General features: G+C 43.2%; 1 protein-coding gene across 1 annotated transcript; it reads left to right on the forward strand.

Annotated features, from left to right (window-relative positions):
* The first annotated feature begins 3,094 nt into the window (after nt 1-3,094).
* Nucleotides 3,095-22,541, forward strand: EFHB (EF-hand domain family member B). Its single transcript, XM_082193592.1, has 13 exons — nt 3,095-3,258; nt 5,133-5,189; nt 6,849-6,992; nt 8,274-8,454; nt 9,562-9,672; nt 10,282-10,411; nt 12,720-12,803; nt 13,947-14,014; nt 15,400-15,554; nt 17,015-17,222; nt 18,482-18,685; nt 21,004-21,185; nt 22,209-22,541. Exons 1-13 carry the CDS (start codon nt 3,175-3,177, stop codon nt 22,368-22,370), a joined length of 1,770 nt encoding a protein of 589 aa, XP_082049718.1. The 5' UTR covers nt 3,095-3,174; the 3' UTR covers nt 22,371-22,541.
* The last annotated feature ends 591 nt before the right edge of the window (nt 22,542-23,132 follow it).

The following is a 23,132-nucleotide window of genomic DNA, read 5'->3' on the forward strand; positions in this document are numbered from 1 at the left end:
GGGAACCGTAATTCTATGAGAGGTGAACTACTGGACCCAGAATTCTTTGAGGAAAGAATGTGCCTTAAAGGTATAGTGCGTGCCCTGCCATGGATACACCACTGAATTGTGTAAAAACATGTCCCCCACCTCTGCTACTCTGTGCCCAAACAGAAAAGGATGCATGGAAACACATTGTTCTGAATCTAGAGGGATTTGTTGACATGTTAGCCCCATTATCAATGAGATGAGTCAGCTATTACTATCCTGAAAGGCTTAAGACACAGCATTCAGGAAGCTTGCATTGTCTCTCTCCTCGAAGAACAAGAACAACAGGAAATTCCTGACTCTGCCCCATACAACTAAATGACTAAAGATAGAATGATGCTATTCCAACAGTAACTAAGTTCGCTGCAAGGGCGTTAAAGCATGGGTGGGAAACATTTTTTCTACTGAGGGCCATTTTCCCTCAGGGGTATTCTGCTAAGGGCCACATGCCAGTTGTGTGTCAGGACAGCCAGAGGTGGGCAGGGCTAAAGTCAAAAGTGGACAGAGTTATTTCCTTTTTCTATCAATCTTGTTCTGCCTTTTTCTCCAACCTCCTCTCTCCTTCTTCTTCCCACTTCTCAGGGGAAGGACAGATCATTCTGGTCAGAGCTCTGAACTGATCACTTGCAGGCAGTTTCTGAAATTAGGCTGGTCCTAGGCAGTGGTGGCTGATGCCCATTTGGTGGAAGACCAGGAGCTCAAATTGGAGCCAGCTCCAGTGACAGATCCTCCAAGTGTCCCTATTTTCCGAGGACAGTCCCGGATTTACAGAAGCTGTCCCAGTTTCTGATTTGATCCCAGAATGTACCACTTATTATTATGGAATAGGACGTCTCTATTTTCATCAGAGAAATGTTGGAGGGCATGTCCTCTTCTCTCTGGCCTTTGGCTAAGTAAACAATCTATGGCCTTTTAAATATATTGGGGGTTATTGGTTTGTTATTGTATTTGCTATGAGGTATTTTGTGCTCTCATTTTGTATTTTTTATGAACTTCCCTATGTTCTTAAAATGAAAGGTGATTTATTATTATTAATAATAATAATAATAATAATAATAATAATAATAATAATAATATTGTAGAATAAACTTCTTTACCAAATGTGTCATGGGCTTTGAAGACACTCGAACTCAGGATGAAAGAGAGAAACGTGCTAAGAGGAAGGAACGCTTGGCAAACCCTCACCATGATCAATTCCTGCCCGGAAACCAATGTCCCCACTGTGGAAGGACGTGTGGATCCAGAATTGGCCTCCACAGTCACTTACGGACCCACTGTTAAAACCGTGTTTATGGAAGACAATCTTACTCAGCTACGAGTAATCGCCAAAGAAGGAGAAGACATGACAGTGTGGGAAGCAAGTTATGGAAAAATGTAGAAAGCTGCTTTAATTCAGAGTGTGACCATTGACCCATCTTGCTCAGTATTTGGATCTGTTGACAATGGCTCTCCAGGGTTTCAGCCAGAATATTCCCATCCCTACCTAGATCTGCAAGGGATTGAACCTGAGGCTTTCTGCATGCAAAGCAGCTGTTCTACCACTGAGCTATTGTCCTTCCCAAAGGGGCAGCTTCATACAGGAGAAGGCAATCCCAGCCCTACCTGGAAATTAAATTTGGGAGCATTTGAATGCAAAGCTTGTGCTTTACCATTGAACTCCAGCCCTTCTCCAAATGAAAGCCCCCCTTGTGACTTTAACGCACAAGACAAGAGACTTTAAAGGCTTCACAAAGCAGATGTTGCTTGGTTAAGTTCTCTTGAGATGCATTTCCTAAATGAAGATGGAAAGTCTTTGCATCTTTCTTTCTTCCCCATGTGATCAATCATGAGATTTTTGGCATGAGATCAAGAATGTTACAACATCCCCCTCCCATATAAGCCATAACCTTTGCATGGCTTATTATATTGAACACTTCAGGTGTTCAATATATATAAATGAACATGAGCTGGAGAGATCTTAGCAATGATGGAGTGTAAGTGTTTAGCAGGAGGTCTGTAATAGATATCAATTATTCTCTGGGTGTGCATATAGGGGAAAAAACATGCATATGGTCCAGACATCTCTTGCGATTCCTCTGTTCTGTATACCATCTTTCATATGTCACTTTGAATAGTGAGGGTGCAGAATTAAATTTCATTAATGTAAATCAGCTATCCCTGAACATACCTTCCCTTCCCTTTAAAAAATGCAGTTAGGGTGATTAAACAGTGGGGACAAAGGTAAGACGACGCTTTCGGTGCATGTTTATTTCTGCATTATTTAATAGAACCAGGATTGCTGCACAGAACAACAGGATCAAAACAAATAAATTACCTTGAAGGACAGCCTTTGCTATACTCACCTTTCAGCAGGTGGCGCTGTGGTCTAAACCACTGAGCTCCTTGGGCAGTTCGAATCCCCACAACAGAGTGAGTTCCTGTTGCTCTGTCCCAGCTTCTGCCAACCTAGCAGTTCAAAAGCACACCAGTGCAAGTAGATAAATAGGTACTGCTGTGGCGGGAAGGTAAACGATGCTTCTGTGCGCTCTGGTTTCCGTCACGGTGTCCCCTTGCGCCAGAAACGGTTTAGTCATGCTGGCCACATAACCCAGAAAGAAGGCTGATCACCGAAGAATTGATGCTTTTGAATTATGGTGCTGGAGGAGACTCTTGAGAGTCCCATGGACTGCAAGAAGATCAAACCTATCCATTCTTAAGGAAATCAGCCCTGAGAGCTCACTGGAAGGACAGATCCTGAAGCTGAGGCTCCAATACTTTGGCCACCTCATGAGAAGAGAAGACTGCCTGGAAAAGACCCTGATGTTGTGAAAGATGGAGGGCACAAGGAGAAGGGGACGACAGAGGACGAGATGGTTGAACAGTGTTCTCGAAGCTACCAACATGAGTTTGACCAAACTGTGGGAGGCAGTGGAAGACAGGAGTGCCTGGTGTGCTCTGGTCCATGGGGTCACAAAGAGTCGGACACGACTAAACGAATAAACAAGAGCGAAGAAGAAGCTGCGTTTCCCAACTTTGGCCTGTAGGGGGCGGGAATCTAGAGTGGACCATTCCTTCCCCGTTGCTAGGATACGCGAGAAAACATCCCCTTTCCTGAAGCTCCTGAGCTCTCGGCTTTCTTCCTTCGCCAAGCGGATCCCTCCCGCCAGGATGGTGGGAGGGATCCCAGCCAAGGGAGTCCCCAGGCCAGCGTATCCGGGGAGGTTTTTCGACCGCTTTCCCGAGCTCCCCACAGTGAGTTTTCTCTGCCCTTCTCTTCCCCTCTCCCTTTCTCTTCTCCCCCGCATCTTTATAAAGATGTTTGACTGACACTTGCTCATCTCTTCCGCTCCTGTTTAACGTCACGCCTCTCCTTAAAACAGCTCCAGAGAGCAGCCTGGAGAAGGACGGCACTTTCAAGGGGGTGGGATTTATAAGATGGCCATAATTTGCAGGTGGAAGGTGCATTACCCTGGCATCAAAAAACCAGACGATTGCTAGTTAGAGGGCTGGATCCACTCTTAAAAGGCAGATCCACACCATGTATAAAAAGTACACCCAACACTCGTTTGCGTGTTGAGTCCCACAGTTGCCACCCCCAAATAATTCACACTTCACACATCAATTTTTGTTTGGGTTTTTGGCATAATTTTGGCCACAACTTTATTCAATACAAAATATATGAGTGGTTGCTTAGGCACTGGTTATGACTATCTGTCCATGCCCTCAGGGACAGAGCTGACATTCCGGACACCAGCGGAAGCCAGAGGCATTCCGGACACCAGCGGAAGCCTTAGTGGGAAACAAGTATTGGGTGAGAAAATGAAGCTGGGCAACAGTCCCTCACTTCTCACCCTCATGTTCCTTTGGGGCTTGCACGGCCCAAGTTCGATGCCAGGGACAAGGACGAAAAGAATGGCAAGCCCCTGGATTCCTTTAACGGAATTCCCTTCGCATCATTTGGAGGGGTAGGCACTTACCCCTCCAAGAACCACCTTAACCAGTGCCTAACCGCCAACCTTACAAGTTGTGACGATTTGCTACGCAGTAGGCAAAAACCAAATGGCACCAGCCAATCAGCCAGATGGCAAAATTCCTACTGTGCCCCCGCACCAAGGCGAACGACACCATGACAGGCATAGCAATGTCAAGCGCTCAGGAAAAACCCCCCATTAAAGGGAGGGAGGGAGGGTGATCCGAAGCAAACGGCCAAGAGGAAGTCCAACCCCTGGCTCCCTATATTTATAGACTCTAACCCCTCCCCTGAATTTAGCAACATATAAAACTCCCCAGCAACCCAATATTAACCTTTTAGCAGGCTTGGGGTTTTTCCTCAAAACTGCCTAATCATGGCAAGGTGGCATGTTTCCCCAACCGCAACACGTGCTCTCTCTAGTTAGGGAGAACACGCTTTAGAGCACAGAGCTTCCGTCCAAAGCAGTCTTTCTCAACCTGTGTGTCCCCAGATGTTGTTGAACTACAACTCCCATCACCCCTAGCTAGCAAGGCCAGAGTTCAGGGATGATGGGAGTTGTAGCCCAACAACATCTGGGGACACACAGGTGAATCCTGGGAATTGTAGTTTTCCCCCTTGCACAGCGGCAGTTCCCAGCACCCTTAACAAACCAGCCCAAGTTACTAGCTTAAGTCCTATTGATTTCAATGGCTCGAAGCATGGCTAACAGTGCGCTCCTAACATGTCTACTCAAAAGTAAGTCCAACTGAGTTCCATGGAGCTTACTGTGAAGGAAGTGGGGTTAGGACTGCAGTCTAAGGCTGCATCCAGCCCAGAGTTGATAATATCAAGCAAACTGAACCAGTAGTCTGACCTGGTATATATAAGGCTGTGTACACACTGTACTGTTAAAGCACATTCAAAGCACAATCTTTCCCTCAAAGAACTCTGGACACTGTAGTTTGTTAAGGGATGCTGGGGATTGTAACTCCATAAACAATGAACCCACAGATCATGAAAATTATTTATTTTTTTGCTATAGAGCGAAAAGATATGCACAAATGCGAAATGAATTTTATTCAGACATATACCTTTACAAACATATCAGTTTTGTGAGCGTTTTTGTTATTATGATCTCTTGTCTATGTTGTTTGTCTTTGCTTGCATTTTTCAGGCTGGAAAGCTGATGTCCATTGGAGAAACAGCTGGCCATTGTCTCACTGACGTCTTTGTAAGCACCCTATTTGACTATTGATTGTCCTATGTACAGACCACTGTGGGTTATTATTTTCTAACTATTCTCCCTCCAGACCATTATAGACTTACTATTTTACGTTAACAACATATTACACATATTGTAGGGACGTGGGTGGCGCTGTGGGTTAAACCACAGAGCCTAGGACTTGCCGATCAGAAGGTTGGCGGTTCGAATCCCTGTGATGGGGTGAGCTCCCGTTGCTCGGTCCCAGCTCCTGCCAACCTAGCAGTTCGAAAGCACGTCAAAGTGCAAGTAGATAAATAGGTACCGCTGCGGCGGGAAGGTAAACGGCATTTCCGTGCGCTGCTCTGGTTCGCCAGAAGTGGATTAGTCATGCTGGCCACATGACCTGGAAGCTGTATGCCGGCTCCCTTGGCCAGTAAAGCAAGATGAGTGCCGCAACCCCAGAGTCGGTCACGACTGGACCTAATGGTCTGGGGTCCCTTTACCTTTACCTTACACATATTGTACAAGAGAAGCTCAAAGGGACTGTAGTGTCCTGTTTGGGGTGAAAACAAAACAAAACAAAACAAAACAAAACAACACCTGGTATTGACTGTAGTGGATCCTGAATGTCAGTAGTTTTCTCAGTATTCATTCCTTGAACTTGCTTAGGGCTGCAATCCTAAACACATTTACTAGGGAATGAGCCCCACTGAACACGGGGCAACTTCCTTCCTTCCAAGCAAACATTCATAAGTTTCAAAAGCCTCAATGTAGTAAATCACAAATGTACAAATAATTTTTCAAATTTATTTAGAAAACTCTTTGTATACCACTATTCATAGAAACATCAAAGCCATTTAGAACCAACATACATATATACACTGTACAATAAAGGCAATTTTGAAGAATTAAAATCAGATGAGTAACCCTACAAAACATTACAACTGAAAATACACAAAATGTGAAGCTTCCATTATTTGTCTTTTCTTTTCTGAGGTTGTCAAACACACTGCTGTGACTTTTAAAAAACAAAACACAACAACTTATTTCTGGAAGCTTGAGGGCTGACTATAAAAGGAAACCTAATATTCCCACCTAACTGTGCAGGTGTCTAAAATGGCTTACAAGTAATTGGATTGTGTTGACTACAAAGTAGTTTCTGTTGATTCTGTTTTTGCTCATATAAAGCCCACTACGCTTGTTGGTGTTTTTTGTTTTTTAGGAAGTTAAATCCATGTGTCCCAGTTAATACCGAGGACAGAACCAGGTCACTAATAGATTTTGTATTTTCAGAAAATGGGAGGATATACATTTTGTTTTCTTTTTCTTTTTGTCCCAGTAGCCTGGATGCCTTTAAAAATCTGACTGGTATCCTGTGAGGCTAACCTAATTATGTCTGCCTACATGTTCCTGCACAACTTCTTAAGACAGTTATGAATTGCAGACTTGGGAGCAACAACTGCTTTTCTTAGCTACCCTCTCACTTTTCCTCAACACTCAGCCTGATGAAGAATTATGGAGAACCCAGGCGCTTGCCCATTAATTTGCAACATTCTGATTGGCCCAAATGAAGGTGTTAATTACTTTTCTGGGGGATTCCCTTGCCCCGCCCTGCCCAACGGACCAACTCAGCTATCTACAGTATTTGCAGGAATATTCTTAAACTCTTTTCTTCTTGTCTTATAGCCAATTACTCCACCTGTTGTAAAAAAGTTTCGAAACACCAGCAACCCTCCTCCTGGTGCAGAGAGAATATTTTATGGCCGAGCAAACGATCCTGATATTGCATCACATTTGACACATGGCATAAAGTCCGTCAAGTCAATCTCTGTAAGAATTTTAAAATAATATCCTTTTGACTCATGGATGGGAAACACAATCCTGATTGGCCCTGTGCCAGGGGCATTTGATGGACATAAACTGGGATATGCTTGTCCCCTGTAAGATTACCATTTCTAATATACAGTGGTACCTCGGGTTAAGTACTTAATTCGTTCTGGAGGTCCGTTCTTAACCTGAAACTGTTCTTAACCTGAAGCACCACTTTAGCTAATGCGGCCTCCTGCTGCCGCCGTGCCGCCGGATCACGATTTCTGTTCTCATCCTGAAGCAAAGTTCTTAACCTGAAGCACTATTTCTGGGTTAGTGGAGTTTGTAACCTGAAGTGTATGTAACCTGAGTACTACTGTATCTCTGTTGACCTAAGTCTAAACATGGAACTTTGGGTGGCAGTGGGCACTTTGGGGTTTATAAGAAAATGCTGTGGGCACCAGTCACAAAATGGCTGCTGTGAGGGTGTGGCATAACACAAAATGGCTGCCTGGTGGGCTTACCATAATGGCATCAGTGTAGGAGAGATAGAGTCAGTGGGTCAGCTGGGCTGGGTCATCTCTTTCCTTCACAGCTACTCCCTTACTCATCACTCACCACTTGTTTCCACATGAATCCAGCCCAGCCTGTCCTCCATCAATGGACAGCATGAGTTTTTTATTCTTTTGCCACCTGTAAGTAGAAGAATTCTGGAAACCAGATATAAATCCATTAGATTTTATCCTCTGCCTCTGGTAACATCCCTTTGGGCAGTCTGGGGACCTGCACTTTACCTATACCATTTTCTTAAAAGGATGGGATGTGGGTGAAGTTGTGAACTGTGAACTGTTTTTTGTTTAAAGAATTAAAATGCTAGTATTATTGCTTTCACTAGAAGCATTGCAGCAATAGTATGCCAAAGACGTTTCAATTAGTGACATCGCTCAGTGGTTGACTTATACATACTAATACATACAAACCTCTGCTGCTGTGCATTCTGAATGATGCCTTTTTAGAAATAACAGTTAAGAATGTATATTTGCAATGCTACGTTACACAAAGGTGGTCTTAAATATGAGGTTTAGCATTGTTTGTTTTTTACATGAAATTAATAGGATTGTGGCATTTGATAGATTTGGAATGCACAGGAATGAAAGTTGTGTGTCCCTTGTACTGTATAGGAAACACATACTTTTTTGGTGCATTTTGCAGCGTGCACCAGAAAGCTAATAAACGAATGTTACATGAGATAGTTCAGAAGTGCGGAACTGATGTCCTTGATGTGGTGTGAAATCTCTTCAGGTGGCATCTCTGGCAAATCCGCCTCCGAAAACATGCTTTGAGCAAAAACTTCAAGAGAAGAAAGAATCTGTTTACGCAAGCGTTCGTGAAGCACCTCTTGGGCGATCCCATGATCAGTCGTTACACTTACCCAAAGGCATGGATGTGGCTAACACTCTGTTCGGAGGAAAAGTGATCAGAGGTAGAAAAATTAGTACTAAAACAAATCATTGATGAATGGCTGGCAATTCCATTGCAAGCTCATAGGGTCTTCTTTTATGCATCTCAAAAGCATACCCTGTTTCATACTTTTTTCAAATATTATGGGCAACATTCAGTGATGTCCACCCAATTGTGCAATAAGAATATACTTGGGCAATGGGACTTTTTGTTCCTCTTTTGCCACCTCTAGCACCTCCCTTCCCACAAAAAAACAACAACTGTGCCCTAGAAGGTCCTTCAACCCAATGAGGACACACAAGGGCCATAGGGTGGAGGAGAGGCCTCACTGTGTGTCCAGAAGTCCATTCATGCTGTGTTGGATCTCATCCTATGTGTGGAATAAGGCACATAGGAGATTGCCATTCAATCCTGCTACTATCTTATAACAACATGCAGGCATAATGTATATTTGGGGACATGGGTGGCGCTGTGGTCTAAACTAAGGTTACCAGATTTTTTTCAATGGATCCAGGGACACTTTTCAACGTCAATGGATTTTGAATGGGGACTGATTTGTAAATCCGGGGACTGTCCCCGGGAAACGGAGGCATCTGGTAATCTTAGTCTAAACCACTGAGCCTCTTGGGCTTGCTGATCAGAAAGTCGGTGGTTCGAATCCCCACGACGGGGTGAGCTCCTGTTGCTCTGTCCCAGCTCCTGCCAACCTAACAGTTTGAAAGCATGCCAGTGCAAGTAGATAAATAGGTACCGCCCTGGCAGGAAGGTAAACAGTGTTTCCATGCGCTCTGGCACTTGTCAAGGTCCTTCATGCGCCAGTATTGTTTTAGTCATGCTGGCCACTTGACCCGGAAAGCTGTCTGTGGACAAACGCCGGCTCCCTCGGCCTGAAAATGAGATGAGCACCACAACCCCATAGTTGCCTTTGACTGGACTTGACTGTCCAGGGGTCCTTTACCGTTTTACCTTGACTCTGATGTACCCTGTGTTCTCTAAACCCTGCATTGCAACTGTTTCTGGAATAAAGTACATGAATGATCCTTAAATACATGTAGTCTGTTATTTGTCAAGAGTTTTAAGATGTTGTTTAGATCAGGTTATTTCATTACATGTAACGGTTCACTTTCAGAGGGTCCTAGTGGAGATGTTATAAATCCACCAAAGACATTTGACGAAGTCCAGAGGGAAGCAGAAGAAGGACATGATTTGTATGTTGTGACACACAATGATTATTACGTTGGTGAGTAAGAAGGAAAAGGAAAAGTCATACATAGATTTTTTTTTTAAATGACCATGGATTATTGCCATTTTGCATACATAAAAAAGAAACTTGACACCAGTAAGAAATTACTTTCCAAAGAGCTGCCAACAAATGCAGTAATCTCATGACACTTTTCATGTAAGGCTCTGTATTGGAATGGCAATTGTATTATGTTATATTATGTTACTAATACAGTATATTCAACAAATGTCAAAGGTTGTTGCCTTGCAACAAGTCACTCTCTTTCTACATCACTTTGTTATGATCCTAGACATTTCTCATAATGCCCAGGGACTTGTAGCCAAAATGCTGAGGTTTGTTTTTATTTTATTATTTATTTATTTCTTAAAACGGATACATTGCTTGATTGTTAAAAACAACAACCCAAAAATGCCTCAAAGCGGTTTATGAAAAGATAAAACAATAAAACTGGGGGGGGGGGAATTCACAACCATATTTTAAAACATACAAAAGTTAAAATGCTAAGCAGATTAACACCACCTCAACTTCCTAAGCATCTGGGTTGGGTTTTTGTTCATTTATGGTGTACATAATAAATAAATATCCCCCCTTTCCCCACCCCCACAGGGGAGTCGGTTAATAGAAAATATAATCCATCTACGTTCAATAGATTCAATCTATATGGAAAGGAAACCCCCCACTTCAACGATGGACGAAATGTAGCTAGAACTTTATGCTGGTTCCCTGATCTGCAGATGTAAGTTGCATTATATCAGTTAATGATGCTTGGCTTGCCTCAGTTACAGCTTCCTGGTGACACATGTTTTGAATAAATAGCAGATTACTCTTTATACCTTTTCTGGCACCAGTTATCCTCAGTGATGTTGTCTCATGAGACATAAAGTGTCACCATGTTGAATGCACAAAGTCGTGCATTTCAAGAACATTTCGAGTTGTGAGGATCCTACTGCTCTGGGGAGATATTTGGAATCTACTTTTGCCTCATCTCCTCTTCCCCCCTTTTATGTTGATGTGTTCTCTGAGAGCTAGAGATGTTGGGAAGCGGTGTGAATCATGTCTGCTGACTGATCCCTCTTGACCACCTGATTCCCTGGCTAGAATTTCCTGGCCGGATGATTTTGCCTGCAGTATTGAAGATCTCTTAGTTCCCTCTGACCTGCTCCCTTGGTGGCACACTGTGTGAGATGCCGCCGGGACCACATAACACAGGTCCTGAGAGATCTGCATTGGCTCCCAGTACGTTTCCGAGCACAACTCAAATTGTTGGTGCTGACCTTTAAAGCCCTAAACGGCCTCGGTGCTGTATACCTGAAGGAGCGTCTCCACCCCCATCGTTCAGCCCGGACACCGAGATCCAGCGCCGAGGGCCTTCTGGCGGTTCCCTCATTGCGAGAAGTGAGGTTACAGGGAACCAGACAGAGGGCCTTCTCGGTAGTGGCGCCCACCCTGTGGAATGCCCTCCCTTCAGATGTGAAGGAAATAAGCAGCTATCCTATCTTTAAAAGACATCTGAAGGCAGCCCTGTTCAGGGAAGTTTTTAATATTTAATGCTGTACTGTTTTTAACACTTGATTGGGTGCCGCCCAGAGTGGCTGGGGAAACTCAGCCAGATGGGCGGGGTATAAATAATAAATTATTATTATATATTATTACTAACTCTCAAGGCTCCAGTTTTGAGAGCGGCACATCATCTAACCATCCTCCTGCTGCGGGCAGGCTATCCTTATTTTAATTTTTCCTCTGCATATTTGATTGCTTGCATGGCCTTATTTAGGTGTTGTACAATACTAGAAATGCAAAGTGAAAGTGGGGGTGACCACACTGGCTCTGCTTCCCTATCGCTGACCCTTGCTGTTCTCCATAAGATAAAGATCAGGCTTCAACGTCACACAAGGGCTGCGGCGTAGCTAGGAGAGATGTGTGGCTCAGGCGCACTGCAGGCCCCGCGGTAAGTGCTGCCCCTTCCACAGTGTGGCGCTCAGTGCACCCCGCCCCCTAGCTACACCTCTGAACAAGGGCTAGATCTACAGAGCTATTAAAAACCGTTGTTAAAACGGTCTGCAAAAAAACCATAAAGTTCACCATTGAAAATATAATTGAGTTGCAATTTCAGCTCCACAGCGCCTTCTTGTGTCACAATGTTATAACATTTTATAACACTGTATTTTGACTAAAGTAGCTGAGTTCAAGGAACCTGCATAGATAGAAGCAGGCTCCCTATTGTGGACCAACTCACAGTGGCCCCATCCTCCCAGAGAGCTTGAGGCAAGAAAGGGAACAAACTGGACAAGGCCACATTCTGGGATTTAAAAATTGGCCAGTTGCCCTCCAGCTCATGGAAGACGAGAGGGAGCAGAACTACGATTCTCAATTCCAGTCTCCCCACTTACATATTGTATTTCAGGATTTGTTTAGTGCCTGAATAGTGCTAAGGTCTTGTGATGATGAATGGAGGATCATAGTATTTGGGCTGGCAGTGAATTACAAAGCCCAATGCATTGAAAATTAAGACATATTTTATGCTAATAAGTTCCCGAATCAGATTATGAGTGGGGCACTATTCTCCAATTTACTAAACATAATGGTTGATCGAGTCTTGAGGTTCTCCGTGTTGATGATGGTTTATCAACTCAGGCTTTTAGGCCTGTCCTCTAAGAGTATCCTGCCAATGATATTTTAGATCGCTTCTGTTTATCTCTACTGAGTGTGGCAGAGCTCTACTGGTAAAGAGCCAGAAAATGAACTTTAAACCATTTTCCTAATTAACTTTAAAACACATACCGTTAACCAAACACTACATTACCTGATCCTTACCTGCCTTTTTAGAATTTAGTTTTATGAAAGCATTTTAGTTTTCTCAGATTAGAATAGACATTGATATGGGGGAGCCACGTGTAATGGATGAGGTCCATCTGATTTACTTTTTAATTATGGTTTTAATGTTATATGTTGTAAACCACTCTGGAATTCTAACTGATGATGATGATGCAATGATGATCTGTTGCAATTCAACTATTTTGTGGTTATCCTTTTTTTTTTTTTAGGAAGAAATCAGCACATTTAGTGTCTAAGATAAGTGATGATTTCAAGGAAAAATTTCAGCATCAGCTTGGAAAAGTCCTTGATCCGTAAGTGAATTAAGAGGGAGTCTTCACAATGCACCCTCCATGAGAAATTAGTTGGTTGTGTGTAATTGGCGTGTGTGTGTGTCCCCCCCGTTCCTTTTCTGCATCTTTCTTTCCGGGGCCTGTGAGTGACATAATACAGTGACATAATACAGATTACTAGCAGACTCAATCATTTAGAGAGCCTCATAGCCCCATATCGTCTTGGCTCACATTTTGAGATGTTCTCTCAGGCTAGAAAGGGCTGAGGTGATAGTTAACTGGCAGAAAACTCTGTGAAGCTTTACCACAAGGTGAGCAATCCAGCAATTTTAGATTTCCTCCACAACTTCTGTGTGATTAATACAATATGCAAGTTTGTCCTAAGAATGCATTCCACCACTGCTACAGTGTCTGCCTGCCAACTTGAGCAGTGATGGTGGTCTGCCCATGTTGGAGAATGTCAAAGGAAGCTGAGTGTAGGAGCATGGAATTGGACACCATAGTATTCTTCAGTTAGTCCCCAAAGAGTTTAATGCCTTACAAGCAACGTTAAAAAATAAATAAATCCCAAAAAATTGTTTCTCTTCTCCCGGTGATTGTAGAAATGAAGATATGGGTTTAGCCAAGTTGCTCAAACAAAACCATGATCTGAAAACCGTTTTACTGAGTATTGCAGCTCCAACTTTTTCTATATCCGATTCTGCTAAGCTGCCATGTGTGCTTAGCGTGCTTTTAAAACCCCTTTTTCTTTTCTGACAGATACATGAAAAAGACTCTATATGCACATCAATATCTGTTAAATAAGAAAACAGCTTATTTAGGCTGCGGGGTCTCTTTTGCTCTCTAAAGAAATGTAAGCATCGCGATCAAAGACATTTATCGCCTGCTGTGCAAATATTTCTGACAGTTATTACTATGTGCTAAAAGGAAAGAATGTGTAAAAGAAAAGGATTCTCAGTCGTGAGTGGCTTTGATTCATGTAGGAAAGCCCAAGTGAAGACATTTCAGGTGAACTCTTACCAAATGTCTTCATCAATTTTTCATCTTCGCTTACGGCACAAGGGGTGACCTGACAGACAGATCTACCTTTCATGTCTAAAGCAAAGATTACGCTGGGGTGAAAAAAATCAAGCATTTATCTAACAGATTCTTTTCATTTTTTAGTATAGCAGACACACTCAACGTTCCTCCAGACCATACATTTGGAGTGCTTGTTTGTCCTGAAGAATACGGCAAGTATATACACAGCCTCCCTGCTTATTCACAAGGATGTCTTGGGAAATTGTTTGGAAACTCAGGCTGTCCCATAGCCCTCCTGCAAGATGGCTAATTGGGAGTAGTAGATGGAAAGATATCTCACCAGCAGAACTATTGGTTGCAAGTGCTTACCTGTAAAGCCCTGGGTGCTTCTCGAAGGAACACAAACCCCACTTTGGACTTCCTCTCATCTTCAGGTCATCATTTGAAGGCTCTTTTTATGGAAGCTCTTCAGAGCTAAGGCAGGGTGCAGTCAGGGAGAAGGCCCTTTGTGTAGCAATATCCCCTGGGAGCAGGCCCTCTCAGAGGTTCAGAAAGGCCTAGGCTACATTCAACCATTGAAGCTCCTAGCCATAAAAATAAAAATGACATGTTAACAAAGGCACCCAAAAAGAAAAAAGAGTGCTTTGTTTATATCAGGGGTCAGCAAACTTTTTCAGCAGGGGGCCGGTCCACTGTCCCTCAGACCTTGTGGGGGGCTGGACAATATTTTTTTTCGGGGGGGGGGGGGATGAAATAATTCCTATGCCCCACAAATAACCCAGAGATGCATTTTAAATAAAAGGACACATTCTACCCATGTAAAAACATGCTGATTCCCGGACCGTCCGTGGGCCGGATTGAGAAGGCAATTGGGCCGGATCTGGCCCATGGTGCTTAGTTTGCATACCCCTGGTTTATATAATCAGCTGATGATCTGAGAGGACACATTCATCATGGTCTTATCTTCTGCCGTCAGAACAAATATATTTTCATTAATATTGGTGAATATTTCACGCCCTTTAATATGACAAAATCTGTTATTACGTAACACAGAGCATACTTCTAACAAATCACATTTCTGATTTGATTAAACAATCCACATTCCTTTTATAATATATGGCACACACCGCACGATAAAAGCCTATAATTTCATCAGGACAAGTTATTTGTTGTTTACTCTTGTAACAATTGTTTTCTCAAAATTTATCTTCTATAGCATGAAAAATAAATAAAAACATTTTTTTTAAAAAAGGAATTGCAGCTGTAGGATGAGGGGGCGTGTCACATTTGGTCTGAAGTGTGCGAAAACAAGTTGAGCTGGAGACATAGGCCAAATGGCCTGCCCGCCCTGTCCTCTCTGAGTGGCCCTGCCTTGGAAGCTTGCCTTACACCTAGTCTGATGTTTTTTCTGCACAGGCTATAAATGCTTAGTATAATGAAACAAAAATGGCTACCCCTAGCAATAGGAGCCCTCCCCCCGCCTCTGTTCCCTACAGGGATATGGTGCAGTCGGGATTGAGAAAGGGATTGCTGAAGTATCACACAACAGCTGAAACGTGGTCAAGCCACAGTTTTCATTGACTGTTTTTTTCTGTAGGTGTCGGGGACCTTCTTCACCAAAGGCTTCCTAGTGAATTCCTTCGTGGAAAAGACAGAGAAAGGGCTGTCTTTGCTGCAATTCGACAGAATCTGAAGAAAGCCAATTACCACAACTTTGACACATTATTGCAAGCCTTCAGGCATTACGATAAGGTGAGCCTTGTGCCAAGATGTCAAGCTCATGACAAGCAAATGCTGCAGGAAATGCCTATATTCTTGCTGTTAGCGTTGTACTTGGAATAATAAAAATACTGCCACGGTAAATAGTTACCAGCACTTGTACGGCCTTTAATCTGACACTATACCCTGGCCTTTGAGCCATGAGATGTATATGTTCAGGGCCTACCCTATTTTTTGCGATTGCAATTTTTGCAATTTTAAGTTTTTAAATAGTGAAAGTAGCATACCAAAACGTATTATATTAGGGGAAATTGCTTGAAAGAAATTAGGCAGAATTGCCTGCAAACATGTCTGTTAAGAGAAATTCACAAAAAAACATGGATGGATTTTCGTTAATACCTTATAAATAAATAAATAAATAAATAAATAAATAAATAAATAAAATAATTGCAAACTGATGTGGAAATGCGGAGAACTAAACCTAAGAATAAGGGACGCGGGTGGCGCTGAGGTCTAAACCACTGAGCCTTGGGCTTGCCGATCAAAAGGTCAGCTGTTCAAATCCCCACGACGGGTTGAGCTCCCGTTGCTTGGTCCCTGCTCCTGCCAACCTAGCAGTTTGAAAGCACACCGAAGTGCAAGCAGATAAATAGGTACCGCTTCAGTGGGAAAGTAAAAGGCGTTTCCATGTGCTGCTCTGGTGTCGGTGTTCCATTGCACCAGAAGCGGCTTAGTCATGCTGGTCACATGACCTGGAAAAACCGTCTGCGGAGCGGACAAACGCCGGCTCCCTCGGCCAGTAAAGCAAGATGAGCGCCACAACTCTAGAGTCGTTCGCGACTGGACTTAATTGTCAGGGGTCCCTTTACCTTTAAACCTAAGAGTGAGAAAATTAGAAACTGAGTTTTACAGATTCATCCATTCCTAAGTACAGCAGTACCTCAGGTTAAGTATTTAATTCGTTCTGGAGGTCTGTTCTTAACGTGAAACTGTTCTTAACCTGAAGCACCACTTTAGCTAATGGGGCCTCCTGCTGCTGCCGCGCTGCTGGAGCCTGATTTCTGTTCTTATCCTGAAGCAAAGTTCTTAACCTGAAGCACTATTTCTGGGTTAGCGGAGTCTGTAACCTGAAGCATATGTAACCTGAGCTACCATTGTACAAGCAAGGACAGCCCAAAGCATTTTGCCGCCCGCTCCAAAGATGGTATCCCCCACCCCACCCCATTTCAAGAACAGAGTGTGAGCTGCCTTTTGCTTCAGCACTAGCAATGGGATAGCATCTTCCATTGCACCTGAGGCAGCAGGCTAGCGGGGTCAGGGAAGGGAATGGCTGAAGGGCTCAGGACGACCTGCTAGGGAGCTTCTGCTGTGGCCTCCTAGAAACTCTCCCCCCCCCCCCGCTGAGTCATAGGGCCGGCATGGGTGCAAGAATTGTAGTTCAATTAAAATGGGCTACCTGCATTTTTATTACACACATTGTGCTGTTTAACTAGGATGGTGATCGGAAAATCAGCAGAGATGACTTGAAGAAGGCCTGCTTCCAGCTTAATCTCGACTTGGATCAAGAGCTCCTGGACGCTTTATTTAATTACTGCGATTTGGATCAAGACGGGTTTATAGACTATCTGGAATTTGCGAACTTCCTTAACTGGAAAGACAAAACGTCTATCAAAGAGTATGAAGAAAAAATAATCACGAAAGGTATGTGGGAAATACGGTTTTAAACCACAGATGTGGTTCTAATGTACATATACATACATGCAGGGCTCTTTTTTTCTAAAAAAATGTTTAGGTGTACTCTCATTTTGACTCAAGAAAATCACCATTTTATAGTTCAAATTGGTAAAAATAAATACAGTAAATGGACAAAAGTACAAAGATTCACAAAATCTTTAGGGGTATGCATCCCCCTGCGTCCCCCCCAGAACAAAGCACTGTATACATGCATATATACATACATACATACATACATACATACATACAAACACACACACACATTTGATTCCATGAGTATTCCCTAAAGCAGTGGTTCCCAACCTTTTTGTTACGGTGTACCACAAGTCCAGTCCTATTTGGTATGGTGACCCATTGCTTTATTCTCAGGTGAATTTTGAACCTTAGCTTTTCAGCCGCTGTTGGTTTTGTGCATTTTAACTTCACGCTTGCCTGTTTTATAACCATTACTTGAGGCATCCAAGCAAAAATGTATCTAGCACGCCTCTTAAAGTGGATTTTTTTTTTGGAAATATTTATAGTACTCACAAAGTTATACATACCCTATTTTTTGCACCATAACACTCACTTTTTTCCTCCTAGAAAGTAAGGGGAAATGTCTGTGCGTGTTATGGAGGAAATGCCTGCAGGTGGGATCTGCTGCAGTCGTGAGCAGAGGATCCATGGTTCCCCTTCCTTCCCTCCTCCGTGGTTACAAAGCATGGATCCACATGGATCCTCAGGATTTTTGCATTGGGCTACTCCAAACTCACTGTCAGATCACATGTCTGTGGCCACAGCATTAACCACAAAAATCATATATCCACTATTTCGTTTAGAATATTTTTTTTCTTGTTTTCCTCCTCTAAAAACTACGTGCGTGTTATGGTCTGGTGCGTGTTATAGAGCGAAAAATACGGTAGTTTAGTTTATGGGAATGTAAGAATACCAACCATCTTATTGCAAGATATTGCTCTGTGAGTTATAAACACGTATTTTAAAAACGTGTGGTTACATAAGCAGTGTTAGATGTAATGAACTACAAATAGTTTGAATAGTTTTATACATGATGAAGTCCATTTTCTCAAGTATCAGTATGATGACTGAGTTTGCCTGTTAGCCATGCCGGCTGAGGCCGATGGGAGTTGTAGTCCAACAACATATATGGAGGGCGCTGCAATGGTGTTGCAACTTTTCGTGACAGCAACAAATATTTTTGCCATTTCGGTATCATTTATTTTTCACAGGCAGAAGACCAGCGGTCTTTGACCTCATTCCACAAGAAGCAGATCAGGATGCTGTGCTGAAGAAGGAAGACATAGTACTAAAGGAACCAGGAAGTGAAGAGAAAACACCCAGAACACTTTCGAGACCGACAGACCGGGTGTTTTCTGACTACCGCACAACCTCTTCTCAGTATAATGCAGTTGTAGGAGGCATTCCGTCATCATGTATGCACAAGACGTCCTTTTCATTGCCAAGTTATTTAAAATGTTTGCAGATGCCACTGGCAAATGTAACAATTAACCATATTGTCACTAAGGGTACTCTAGATGGCAGTTGCTTTTGCTCCCAGTTGGGGCATTGTGGTTTGCAACGGGGAGTGTGGAAAGTGCCATATAAACACACATGCAGTTCTTCTTCCTCTTCTTCTTCTTCCTCTTCTCCTTCTCCTTCTCCTTCTCTTCTCTTCTTTGGGGATCACTCACAGTGTCACGGATGAGTTGTGAGTGCTAGCAGAGATAAGAGTCCGGGGATCCAGCCATATTTACAAAGTTTATTGCTTCTTTCTTGCTATTTACAATCGGCTCTGAAAGTACGTCTCTGTCATGGCGAGTCAGTTGCCTCAACTGAGGAACCTTTCGGTTTTCCCCAGCATATCCACTTCCTAAGCCCAAGCCCCCTCCTTCCTCTCTTACGAGAGTGGCTTGGCCCCAGAAGTGCCTCCCCCTCTCAGATTCATTGCCTCCTGACAGCCTTTCGTCACCTTCCTCGTTCGAGGAAGAACAGCTGCTAATTAAAGGAGCTTTCTCTCGGTAAGTCCCCATTCTCTCCCCCTTCTCTGCCTCCAATTCCCTGACACATAGCCAAGTAAGATTGTCTTCCATAAACAAGAGTACGTAACACGAGTCTTCCCTTAACAGTGAGTCCATAAGTGACTGTGGAGGCCAGTTCTGGATCCACACATCCTTCCACAGTGGGGAAATAGGTTTCCGGACAGGAGTTGATCATGGTGAGGGTTTGCCAAGCGTGCCTTCCTCTTAGCGCGTTTCTCCCTTTTGTCCTGAGTTCAAGCGTCTTCAAAGCCCATGACATCGCCGGTAAAGGCTGTTCTCCTTGCACCAACCCCATGTTCAAACCATTAAGCAACTTACATCTCTTGCATACCCTCCAAGTGTCCCTGTTTTCCAGGGACAGACCCAGAACTGAAAAAGCCATCCCGACTTCTGATTTGATCCTGGAAAGATCGGGGGGGGGGGGAGCAGGCGCTTGTCCTGAGCGGCGGCAGCGGCAGTGGCTGCTACAAGGGACCACCCCATTGCCTCTCTATGACGGCTGCTGCTGGCCTCCTCCCTTGGGCAGCTCATAGCAGCTGCTGGAGTGCGGGTGAGAAGGAGAGGTTGTTGCTCCTGAGGTTCAGCCACGCATAATGTGCCAGCCCTGAGGTGCAGGCAGAGGTCAGGGCCACCCTGAGCGGGAAGAAAGGGGAAGCAGAGCAGAGCGCAAGGAGTCTTGATTTAAAAAAAAAAACCAAAACCCTTTGTGCTTCCTCATCTAATCTTCCCCCTTCCCACAATTTATTTATTGGTGTGTGTTTTACTTTTTGTAATTCTACCAAAGAATCAAACCAGGTTTAAGGGGTTTTCCCAGGACGGTGGAGGGTGTGCTGTGTCCCGTTGGTGTAGTGGTGGTGGAAATGCTGGGGGGGGGGGGAGAGAGATGAGGAGTCATGGAGGGTCATTTGCAAGGGAGTGAGAAATGTCCCTATTTTCATGTCGGAGGGCAGGATCTTGCATATAGTTTCTACTTCTTTATCCTGGACTTTGGCACGAGAGTTACAGAAGGACCCACTCTATTCCTATGACTGCAATTTGTTTAACCTGCTTTAATATTGAATATTTAAATTGCTGTGAGCTGAGACCTTATGGTGAAGGACAGGTAAGAGATAGAAATAGGAAGAATATCCCAGGGTCATTTCCATAAGCCCTATGCAGACTGGAAGTTGAACCTCCCTACATGTTCCCTGTAAGGGTGAGATGTGCCAAAACTGCATTTTTGTACTTCAGTGCCTCATGATCAAGAACCCTTAGTTCATTTTTGGATACCTGAATCAAATACAAATAACCAGAAATGCAAATGCTACTAGTATAAGTCTGATTTTCAGTTTGGTTGTAAATGTAGCTCATGATCCAGCCAAAGTTAAGAGCTTTAAAGTCTTGTTTTTAACAAGAGTTTCACTTTCTCCCATAGAAATCAATGAAACTTGCTTCCTTTGGCCTGGAGTTAGCCCACAGTGAGAACATCTCTTTTTCTTGCATATCTTGTATTCATGTCCCCAGTTTCAGCTTCATGTGATAACATAAAACCCAGATGTGTACAAAAATTAAGGGAACACTGAATTTTGAAAAGAAAACTTTGGATTGGAAACTCAGCTCTTTAACAGAATATGTTCATTTCGGGTATATTGTGTGATCTGGTTCTTTGTGAACAACTTCCTCTAACACATTGCTTTCTTCCATTTCTCTCTTTGCCACCTGTTTTCCTACAGATTACCCACTCCTTGGTGTCCCAACCATTCGATCAGACATTCCAGCCCCTCGATTTCGCCGCATCAGTGACAACACCAATTATGGTGATCAAGCCACTGTTTATGGGTTGTTATACCCCTCGATCTATAGCAATAAAGGAGTGTACGAGACAGACTTCTTCAAGACAAGATCAAAGGACGAGGTAGAGGATAATTTTTGAGAGTTCATTCACATCAGCTCTACAATTCTATGAGTCTATGAGTGCTATCTAAGCCAGGGGTTCACAGATTTCATCCTCACCAGCTTTCTTGAATACTGAAGCATCCACAAGAGATTACATAATTTGCTTTGTCTAAGATCTGTGTATTCTCACATAATGGAATTAGTATTTAAAAAACAACAAGATCCGACAACATTTTCTTTCTCTAATTTTACTGTATTCATGAATTCCATTATATATGATGCGAAACTTGGTTTCCAGATTAGTATCTTACATTTTACGCCTCCACCTTGTCCTGACACCGAGCTTTGCACTTTTTTCATCGTACTTGTTTCTAATTCCCAATATGGTGGGCCTAATTATTTTCCTTAATAAATGCACATTGTACAACCACACAGCTACCTGCAGATAAATTTGAAGTTGGATGAAGAAATTAGCAGGAGAGGTTAAAGCTTGAGCAGCACATGTGCCAACTTCAATAAAATATTTGGGGAGGGCAGGTAAGCCCCACCCTACATAATCACACGATGCGGCACATGCACACCATTTGAATGGCAAGGTCCATCAACTGGGGAGGGGCCTGGCTCCCTCAAATATTTTATTGGGGGAGCCAAAGGTCCCACGGCCCCTAGCAGTTGGCTGCTATATTGAGCAGGGACTGTGATGCTGCCTTGTTAGAAGATCTGTGGTCAAACCTGATTGGATTACTCCAGCCATTCCCAAACTGGTGCCCTCTAGACGAAGGACAACCCCCATCTTGCTATCTGGGGCTGATGGAAGCCAAACTACGGAAAACATCTGAAGGGCACCAGGTTCAGGAAGACTGGCTTAGTCCATATTTAGTTAAAATCCCCATCTTTAGTGGCCCACTTAGTGTGTTGTCTAAAGCCTCACTAACCTGCAGTAAATAATTATTTATCTCAGTATCAGTTCTATAATCTGCACATGTGTTTATTCCTTCTATTTCAACTGGAGATTATAATTATACTGTATATTCTTTTGTAGATTGCACGCATCTTGAGAAACATTGGCGTGAGCCTTTCAGATGAAAGTTTCAATGAAGTATGGAGGCAGGCCAGCCAGAAAGATCACAGAGGAGAAGTTTGTGTAGAATCCATCAGGAATGTGCTGGACGAGATGCAGGCAGCACACATCAAGAGCAGATAGCGGTGATTCTCCAGGTTCTGTGGTTCTAAATCTATTTCGTTGGAGGTCCCAGGCAGTATTCTTTCCCTGTATGGAGTGGATTATCCCATTATTATTTGGCTTGCAAAAAAGAAAGAATTCTGTACATATGAACGTTTATTTACGGAAAACAATAAAAACAGCCCTTTTAAACCGTGTATTTTAAAAAAATGATTCAAAATCCAAAATGCAAAAATGTGTATAAAATAATTTGTTGTCTTCTACAAAATAGCAAATATCGCCATCTTCTTAAAGCTCATTCCAGAGGGATAGCAAGATAGCCTTTCCTCAAAACTGTGACTGCTGAGCATTGCAGGTACACATTCGTTGCTGGGAACTTGGCAGGATAGATAATTAAGTCACCTGAATGATCACTCCTATTCTGGAATTATGAACACTGCTCAGATTCCTATTCCTCATTGCAGTAAGAGGAATAGGCTTATAAAGTAGGGCGGAAATTAGATCCCTGGGTTGCTTTTCAGCAGATAGGCACAAATTTAGCATCTGACTTGCAATTGTTTAACAATACCAGGAGCAAAATGACTCGCCTTGTTCACCCACTGCCACCTGGGCTCTGTATTATACTGCTGAAATGAAGAAAGTTTGGAGTAACTTAGGCCCCAAAATGAAATTCATGGCTTAGGCTTCTAAAAGTTGCCTGAAAACATGACTCATGGCTCAGGATTGCACCAAAAAGGTGACCTGCTGGTCAGGATTTTTTTAAAAAATATATATTTAAAAAAT

The sequence above is a fragment of the Podarcis vaucheri genome (assembly GCF_965113315.1).
Source record: "Podarcis vaucheri genome assembly, chromosome: 12".
In the NCBI taxonomy this organism is placed as follows: Eukaryota; Metazoa; Chordata; class Lepidosauria; order Squamata; family Lacertidae; genus Podarcis; species Podarcis vaucheri.

Bases quoted from the DNA above. Each gene is read 5' to 3' on its own strand.
- EFHB (XM_082193592.1), top strand. From the start codon at position 3,175: ATGGTGGGAGGGATCCCAGCCAAGGGAGTCCCCAGGCCAGCGTATCCG. The intron at 10,412-12,719 runs GTAAGTTGCATT...TTTTTTTTTTAG, and splicing joins TGGTTCCCTGATCTGCAGAT to GAAGAAATCAGCACATTTAG. The intron at 14,015-15,399 runs GCAAGTATATAC...TTTTTTCTGTAG, and splicing joins TGTTTGTCCTGAAGAATACG to GTGTCGGGGACCTTCTTCAC.